The 9,546-nt window shown below is 35.5% G+C and overlaps 1 protein-coding gene across 1 annotated transcript; it reads left to right on the forward strand.

Annotated features, from left to right (window-relative positions):
- The first annotated feature begins 6,779 nt into the window (after positions 1-6,779).
- Positions 6,780-9,211, forward strand: si:ch1073-70f20.1 (prostate-associated microseminoprotein). The gene is made up of 4 exons (XM_024268055.2): positions 6,780-7,869; positions 7,946-8,053; positions 8,638-8,746; positions 8,823-9,211. The coding sequence occupies exons 2-4, from the start codon at positions 7,948-7,950 to the stop codon at positions 8,992-8,994; spliced, it is 387 nt and encodes a 128-aa protein (XP_024123823.1). The 5' UTR covers positions 6,780-7,869; positions 7,946-7,947; the 3' UTR covers positions 8,995-9,211.
- The last annotated feature ends 335 nt before the right edge of the window (positions 9,212-9,546 follow it).

Consider the following 9,546-nt stretch of genomic DNA (forward strand, 5'->3'; position numbering starts at 1 on the left):
TCTCTTAAAGTAGCAGATTTTTATTGTGTTTTGCAAAAAACTTCACTCATAACAAAAGTTAAACTATTACAAATACAAAAACTGAAATTCAGGCACATATTCTAAATGTACACAATGTCTTCTGAATGTAATGATTAATAAAGAATGATATTCTTATAGTGTGTCTGTATTAAAGTCAGCACACACACAGGATTTTATTCACATCAAATTTGTGTTTTGCTGTTGATTGGTGGTGTTAAGACAGAGTATTTTTACTTTTTCCTTGTTTTATTGAAGAGATTGTTTAATGTGGTTGACCTGGTGTTTTTTAACGGATGGGTCAGCCGGTCTGCAGATCATGCAGGAAGTCAAGTCGGTTTGGCTTAATACTATTTGTTTGTCTACTATTTTCAGTTCATTTCCTTTGAACTACTCAGCCCAACCTGCTGAACTGGATGAACTTGTGACAGTTGGGAAGAATTGCTTCATTTACCTTAACATTTAACATTTGTTATACTTCACAATTTTAAACAATGACAGCTTTTATTTCTTATTGAAAAATATGTTTTGTATGAATGAATAATTTAAAAGTTAAAGCTTGGAGATAAAAGCTGCACAGACTCTTCTTTCTTTTGTTTTTTCTGACATTTAGCTGAAAAAAAATTAAAAGAATGAGAGGAATTAAATTGCATCATAATTATAAAGTAGTTTAGTCTCTAAAACTGGCCTTTCCACAACATTTTTTTTTTAACATTTCTAATAAGACCTGAGTGTTTCAAGAAGAAGAGTTTGTTCTCTTCTGCTAAAACAGTATCTTCTCACTCCATTGTTCCACGTTGGACTGTACATAAAGTACTGTTGGGCCAGTTTGCAAAATTAAACAGTAACGTTTGAGCTCAAACATTCTCCACATTTTTTCCCACCAATCCTCCCACAACTAATATTTTTATCTGATGGTGATAGTATTTTGAAGTTTTATGATGCTCAATTTCTCTGAATGGGCAGCAGAAACTTTCCATTTTTACCTATGATTGTGATTGTACTGTAGGAAATGTAAAGGCCAAAGATCTTGGTAAAAGACAAACACCACAGAGTCGGTAATTCCTTCATTGTGCCTGGTGTAATAAACCAGCTGTTCAACATGATAGTTTTTTATGGAGATGCATCGTGTCTGTGATAAATTTTAAATGGTGTATACTTGTATAGCATTTTACTACCTTAATTGAAGGCACAAAGCGCTTTACAGTCACGGTCCCATTCACCCATGCACACACACATTCACACGCTGGTGGCACCAATCCTATAACCACTATGTTGGGTTCAGTGTCTCGCTCAAGGACACTTTTTTAAAAGTGCGATCTCCTGATCAGAGGTCGACCGCTCTACCTCTGCACCACGACTGCCCCATATAGTGTGATGTCCTTGATACACACTTTATGGTTTTGTTGTAGGACAGGGGGTGCTGCTATGCAAAAGCACATAATGAAAAACGACCATGACTGACTGAGCAAACTTAAGGTAGTATTTCCCTTCCTGAAACAACTGTTTCATATTTGTTTTGTATCCCAGGAAAGAAAATTTCCAGTAGTTGTTGCAAAATAAATGATACTAACAAGGAATGTGTATGTCAAAGGTTTGCATTAATTATGAGTATAAACAAAAATCAAATGAAGTAAAACCCTATTAAAGCATAATTGGTACATATAATAAACTTAGACTTTCACACCAAAGGAAAAAACAGTGGATGAAATAGAGACAGGATGGAGGGGACGCTTTGACAATTTACAAATATGAAGCAAAATATGGATACATTTAGGACGTCTATACTGCTGCACAACAATTCTTTTTAGTAAAAACATGGTTGAGCCAAAAAGAGTGGAAGACCTAAACAAAAACGTACATTTGCTTGACATTTTACTGCATGTAAATTTGAAGGATGAGGCCAGCCTAGGATCTGGGAAAAAAAGCACTCTGCTGCCCTTTTTTTTTTTTTTTTGTCTGTGGCGCTGCTCTGCGTGCATCCGTTCCGTATCGTTCTGTTTTTTGACCTTTTGTTTCCATCATTCGCTTACATTTTTTTGCTCTCTTTGTTAGATAACAACTCCACCTTCGAAGCAGAGACAGATATTGAATAATCATTTTTTAACCTTGTCTGACTCGCTGTTTTTGTGGCCCTGGCTTCAGGCTGTGTGTCCGTGTGCATCCTCGTGCATGAGTGTGTGTGTGTGCTAGAATAAGAAACATATTGAGAGGAACATACGGAGCCGACTTTCGGGAAAGCAGCACTCATTTCTCCCTAAACAAACTTTGCTGGGTTAACCTGTTAACAACCTGTCTGAGCTCCGGCTCCACTCTTTGTACTCAGATAAGGCTTATTTACTCTTGTATGAGTCTAAGAAAATGAAAATGAAAAGAAAATGGTTTCTGTCTGAATATGCTTTTCCTCTCAGTTAGTACTATAACATTTCTTATTGTAGAAAAGAAGCGTCATATATTTCTGTTTGTTTCTCCATAATTTTTAAATATTTTTTTTATTTTTTTTGTTCAATCTGTCCTCAAATTTATGTGCATGGTTTGGTCATTTATGATAGAATCCTAAAACCTTCACTATAGAATAGAATAGAACTTTATTTAATATTGTCTAGTCCTTAAGAGGGATTCTAGAGTAAGTTGACAGGATGAAAGAACTAGATAAACATAGAGCATCATAACGCTCCCAATACAAAATAATGCTGAAAATGTTTAAAATGGTGGGTTATGGATAATTTGCTGTTATTTCTTTTGAACCTTACAACGACCTCCATCTGCTGGAGATTAAAATACCCCCCTCGGGCTCACAATTAGGCAGGCAGAGGGCCATCATTCCGCCCTAATAGGCTCACAAGGTCACCGGCCGAGTGGATACAGAGACAACAGAGATAGAGTAGTCCTGACAAAGTGACTTTCAGCTCCTTCTACATGCAAAATGTACAACTTGTTGGATGACTTTTACATGAAATTGTAAATAAATTTACAATTTAAATAACATTTATTATGTAAAAATATTCATATTCCCTTAAAAAATATTTATCTGACAAATGATATTGACGTAAAACATTTGGAGTTTACATAAACAGCCTCACAAATCTATACTCTTACCAAAAGTCCATTAATGTGGACCATGTTATGAATAGAGTTAAACCTGGGCTGGAATTAGAAACCATTTCCTGCATCTTTTACACATTTGTGATTACTTTGCAAAGCACACAAATGTTCCTGTTTGTTTAGAGTTTAATAGGAACTATGAGGAAATCCTGCTAGATAACAGCTTAAATACACATCCACTCAGCCCCTCATTGTCCTAACCATCTAGATAGAAATAAAAAATTTAAATACATTGCCCAGTAATTTATCAAAAGCTTTACATTCATTCAATTGTCATTTGGGAACTTAAAAAACAGTTTTTGTTTGATTTAATTTTGACTTCCTATGTTCTTCAGTCGTTTTCAGCTTAAATAATTCTAAATTATTTACTGTAAAAATATTTAATTGAAGCAAAAAAATTAGATTTGGAAATGGTTTATTTAAAGCATATGAACAAAAAAATCAAAATAAGAAAAACAAAAGAGATATACATCAATACATTTATCAAACTTGATGTTTGATTGGAAAATGAAAAAAAAAGTACAATATATACATTTCTGTATTTATACATTAGTATACACATGTAATGATGCCGCCATGATAAATAATCTTAAATATACATATTTGTACTTGTGCATACATGCACTGAATCCATTAAATGTAAAGTTTTTCATAAAAAATAGATTAATTATTTTTAATAGGGAGTGGAAGCAAACACATTTATAATCCGACCCCTAATATGCTTTACTTAACTGTTTTACTTATTTTTTTACATAGTTATTACATTGTGGTTTGCAACTTTTAAATAAATAGAATACATGATTTGAAAAATCATACTCATCACAGGTGAAGTATCATAATGGAGTGCTTATTAACTGTCATCTGCAGAAAAAAAAAAAAAAATAACTACAATATCCAAGAGATTACTTTAACTTAACACAGTTCCAGTATCAAAATGGAGTGATAGTAACAAAGTACTTACTGATTATTATCAGTAAAAGTTACTGGATTGATTATTATTATTTTTTTGTCAAAATCAGTGTCTTTGTCACAGTTGAATCAAGTTACAGATATGGTTTTAGTGTTCAGGGAAGCAACTATGTTTGCCCTCCCTGCTGGCAATAACAGAAAAGTGAAAGTTATTTCACCCCTTGTGTGTGTGTGTGTGTGTGTGTGGTTGTGTGTGTGAGATGGAGGGAGGGTTCACAGTACAATGAACATCACATGTATTGATCAGGCTAATGTGAGGAGGAAAGGCTGCAGGCCACAACTGCTGATCAATATTCCTCTAATTACATGAGTGTGAATGTTACTAGCAGGGGGAATTTTGGTGGCCCCACACCCCCCCAACCACTGTCAGATGTATATAAATGGAGTCCCACCAAAGGAAATCTCACTCAAAGAGTGTCATTTCATTAGCATGTGAAGGGCTGCACTGTCCGAATGAAACAGTTTTATTTAGTGCGACCTAACCAAGAGGATCAAGTGACTCTGTGTTTGGCTGAAGGTAACAAGTGACTTTACTTTGTATACCTGATGATAGACAGACATTCTTTGGCAAACAGACAGTGCTCTCAAATATCAGGATGTCTTTTTTGTCTTCAAACGTGCCTCTAAGGCTGCCTAAACGCCAGTGCTCTGCAAGCTTTTCTGGTTTGTGTGAAACCAGCTGATCTGTGACTGATTGCTACAACTGACTCAACTGCATTGTGTGTGTCTCCTGTACAGGACTTTCCCGTTTGCCGGGCTCCCTCTGACCTGCCAGAGGCTGTGTGATATGTTTGATATTCGGTTGTTCTTGTGCTTCATCATGTCAACTAAATATCAGACATATTCCAACAGAGTCTGGCCCTGACTTCTGAGCTGTGCTCTCCCTTTTTGGTCAAACGTGCAGGTAAGCAGTCATGGAAAGCAGACCGTATCACTTCATTGTTACTGTTTTGTGTATTTTGACACATCATCATTGTGGATTCATTCTAAACCAATGAACGTTAAAAACTCATCTGATTTGACAGTTAAAAAGCCAGTCAGGTTTGACCCTTCATCTGCTTTTCCTATTCCCTCCCAAACGCATGCACTTGACAACTGATATAATGCAGTCCATTGTACAACGTCACAGTGTGTGCCGGTTTATTCATCTCCACAAGCAAACAGCCACACCTGCAAAGGCGTCTAACTGACAAAAGTGTGGAGAAGTTAAACCTTGGACTGCTTTTAAATCCTATTTTGGGATCAGAGGTGTGTCTACAGTGATAACTTTGCATTTTTTTAACAATATTTTATAATTGTTTCATGTGTTTCGTGCTTGCTTGTCATGTTTATCCTTAATAAAGTGAATGGAACAACATTAGCGTCTCTGTATGCATCATTATATCTTACTGCATCTAATTTTCTGTCAGGTTTTAGAACATTTGGTCATATTTTTCCTTTAGAATGAATAAAAAACATCTTATTATATAATGGTCCATTTTTAGGGATAAGTTCCTTCCATAATGCCTGTGGGGGGCGGGTCACTAAATGTAAACTGTGCTCAGCGATGTGAAAATTTTAAATCAAATGAGTTACTCTGCGTCTCATGATCACAAACGAGCATTTCTATTGGCTTTTATTTTAGAAACACAGTTCCAACAACAATGAAAGCGTGCAGCAAATCACAGGCCATCTGAGGATGTGATTAAAAAAAAGCAGTTACCAGCAGAGACTCTGCAACTATTTTAGTCAGAGCAACAATGGAGGATGATGGTCAGATCTTTAAAATCTTTAAAAGTTTAAGCCTAGATTCATGTAACATTTATATTTCGTGTGGTATTTATCAGAGTTTAATAAAAAAATATTTTTTTTTACATTTTTTGCAGCTTTAGTAATACATAATTTAGAAGAAAATGCATTTTTGTCAAAAATAGTGCCCCTCATGACCAGTAAAGGATGGTATTAATTGTGCTCTCTTATGAGGTCAAGATGACCCCACCTTTATACTGATGCGTGATACCTCCCATGACAAAAGTGGACAAAGGTGGACATGAGTTTATGTCTGCCACAGACACCAATGAAGATAAAAAAATCCTTGAAAAAAACAGTTCAGCACGCTGTCTTGTGTGGTCCCAATGACCCCACTTTTAATGTAAACATGCCTAGGAAAGGACAATTAAACCTCCATTCTTCCAAATTGCAGGACGTTCTGCCCCACAACGACCCCTACTGGTATATTCCTGAATTGCTGCCAAAAGTAGGCTGAAGTCACCAGCAAAAGACAGTTACACAAGTTTGTGTGGTCATTAAAAAACTTCCTCTCTCAGAAAACCAGCAATCAAATAGATTAGTGACTTTTGAATTGAATTATAGGGTTGGATGAGTTGTTGGCGTAAAAAAAATATATTTACTTTGGTTTGTGCTTTTGGTGTTCTTGTAGCATTTTTGTAATGATTTAGGACATATGTAAACAAAATAAAGCTTAAAATTGCATTTCTGAGTATTTATTTATTCAAATTGTAGTAAATTAGGAGCAAACATTACACCCAGCAAGCCCCAAGCTCCCTGCTCTGCTCCATGTTTGAGCATCAACTTGCAGACAAATAGATCCAAATTGATTAATTTTCCTCATCTGAGCTGGAATCAATCTCAGGACTGTGTGGTTGGATGGCTCCACTATTACTCACCACTTTTGTTGTGCTGGTAAAGATAGGTTGGGAGTGTGAGGGGCTGTAAGCAAGTGAATGGGAATGTAAGCAAAGGGATGATGGGAAATCAGGTTAGCTCACTCTGAAGCCCATTGAGGCAATTGTTTTGTGATATTGGGCTATAAAACTGAAAATTGAATTAAATTCTGCCAACAGTTCTACCAACAACTCAGAGCTGAATTTCCAAAGAACTCCCGTCGGTCTGCAGGAACTACGTCCAAGAAAACAACACACTTTTATTTATGCTAAAAACGGCATAATCATAATTAAAAAATCACTGGGATTCGAGTGGGACAGGAATGCATGATAATAGTGTATTTAAGCCTAAAGAAAAAAATAAAATAAAATGGAGCAAAAATACCCATTCCTCACAAAATAAAGAAAGAAATGAAAACCACGTCACTTCATGACGCATGCTCCAGAGTTTGATTTAATTAAACCAGAATACAGTTTTTAAAAACATAACACTTGAATAATTAATAATATGACATGAAGGAGAATGAACTGCGTCAGATTTATAATTAGATTAAAGAGAGTAAGCAGCTGTTGTTTAATAGCTAATGACATTTTTTTCACAAAAATTATTATTTTTTTTTATTGTTTTTCTTTGGGAAAGTGTTTCATGTCTGTATTCCTGGACACCTGACCTTCCCAGGTTGAACAAAAGGCCATCAGCTGATTGTCCTATAGATGGTGTCCCTAACATGATAAAGGGTAAAATAGCATTGGTTGAGATAAATCCTATCTGAAAGGATACTCTGGGGCACTGCAATGCAGCAGCACTGACGAATATTGCCATAATAAAGCATTTCTGTGATTGTGTGTGCTGTGCGTGCAGATGTGCAGGAAGGCAACAGATGAGTGGGAGCTGATAGATCTGTCATGCGATACAAATATCTTAGACCAGAGGAAGAGTGACTCAGTTTAAGAGTGGAAGTGAGGAGAAAGAAAAGACTGCCAAAAGGCAAAAGGGGGGACTATAAAACAGGCGGGGAGACGGAAGAAGAGAAGGAGAAAAAGGAATTACAGCCATTGAGAGACAAAAAAAGGAGAAACTCTTTAAAGTTAGTGCTAAAAATATCGGGAACAGGTATGAATTTAAACTTGTTTTATACCTTTTATGCACTTTTGTTCTGCTATTTCAGTCTGTTCATGCTTTTCTTCAGAAATGGCAAATATAGGAGGAGTGTTCTTGACTTCTCTCTTGTTCCTGAGAGCCAGTGTGCCGTGTTTTTCTTTGTATAAAAGCGGGGAATGCTTCTTCAACACCAAAGGTGAGTTTGTGTTAGTGCACGGCAGAATTCAAGTTTTTTTTCTTTGCTGTAGAGTTATGAAATCTTTTTTTTTTTTTTTTTCCTCTGGGTATTATTACATAGAAACAATGCAAACTATAAGAGACACTAATAGTAATTCTGTTAAATAATATTACGGATTGTGAAAATACAGAAACCGAATCAAGATTTTAAAAAAAAATGATGACAAGTGCTTTATATTTTTAAAACTAAAACTAAATTCCTTTCCCTCTTTTGAATATATTTCCACCTGAAGTGTTTTACAAAATTTTTAAACAAATCAATTTCATGCTTTTTAGCAATACTTTTTAAATGATGTATTTTCAACTATTTTAATCTTTTCTGGATACGTTTACTTTTGCATTTTTAGTCATATTTGATTGATCTTGTGTACTTTTGGCACTGTACTTGCACTGTTAAATGGTTTTGTGTTTTTGTTTACCGATTGGACTATGAGCCTGGAATAAATTCCATCTACTTATGAAATTGATTATTAAAAAAAAAAATACAATCTTCAGGAGGATGTGTTTTATTTTCTTCCATAAAGTATAACAAGTATTTTTTAGGGAGCTGTGAACACAAGGGACAGGTGTATGAGATTGGAGAAAAATGGATCACCAACGACTGCTACCAGTGTGTCTGCATGGAACCCTTTGGAGTGGGATGCTGTGACCAGTGAGTTTCCCACCAAAATAAAACAACTTTAAAACCATGCTTGGCATAATTCCTTACTCTGAACTCTTTCCCACAGAGGATCTGCACCCGTTGATCATCCAGAGTGGTGCGAGGTCATTCGCAAACCTGACTCTTGTATCAGCGTTGCTGTGATGAGAATCAACCATAAACTGCCCTGCCTGTGGGGACGAGGACGCTTCAGAACCGCTGGAGCGCCATGGATATCTGAAAACGATCCTTTATTCTAGTCAACACAAAAACACAATGCTTAAAGAGATTTAACAATTAAAAAAGCCATGTATATCCCCTTTTTAGTTGTGAAAAGGTTAACTTTTTAAAAAAGTAAAAAAAATAAAATTTTGTCTGTTCTATTATCTACTTGGACAAACATTTGAGATTAAGGATGTTACTGTTTGTGTTACTTATTTGTAAATGGTTTTAATAAAACACATGTTGCAACAATTATTAAAAGCAAGATTTGCATTTCCTTTTTGGTGGTAATAAGTGAGAGATAAAACATTTAAAGTTTTGCCAAAGATCCAACATGGATAGAAAGAGTGAAATATGTGGTGGCCAGTCAGCGTGTAAAAATTGTCCTTTTTTGCGTGTTCAACATAGAGTTCTTCTAGTCCCTGACCTAAAATTTTGTTTGCATTTGTCTGGTGTTTGTTATTAAAAGTCCTCAAGAGTTCTGCTGATAACTTTTTTTCTATTTTCTAATTAATTCTTACTAAACAACCTCTGATCGCATAATTTTCCCTAACATGGAAAATAATGTGCCCTTCAGATCCCAGCAGTGT

Source organism: Oryzias melastigma, linkage group LG16 (assembly GCF_002922805.2).
Source record: "Oryzias melastigma strain HK-1 linkage group LG16, ASM292280v2, whole genome shotgun sequence".
NCBI classification, from domain to species: Eukaryota; Metazoa; Chordata; class Actinopteri; order Beloniformes; family Adrianichthyidae; genus Oryzias; species Oryzias melastigma.

Bases quoted from the DNA above. Each gene is read 5' to 3' on its own strand.
- si:ch1073-70f20.1 (XM_024268055.2), top strand. From the start codon at position 7,948: ATGGCAAATATAGGAGGAGTGTTCTTGACTTCTCTCTTGTTCCTGAGA. The intron at 8,054-8,637 runs GTGAGTTTGTGT...AGTATTTTTTAG, and splicing joins ATGCTTCTTCAACACCAAAG to GGAGCTGTGAACACAAGGGA. The intron at 8,747-8,822 runs GTGAGTTTCCCA...TCTTTCCCACAG, and splicing joins GGAGTGGGATGCTGTGACCA to AGGATCTGCACCCGTTGATC.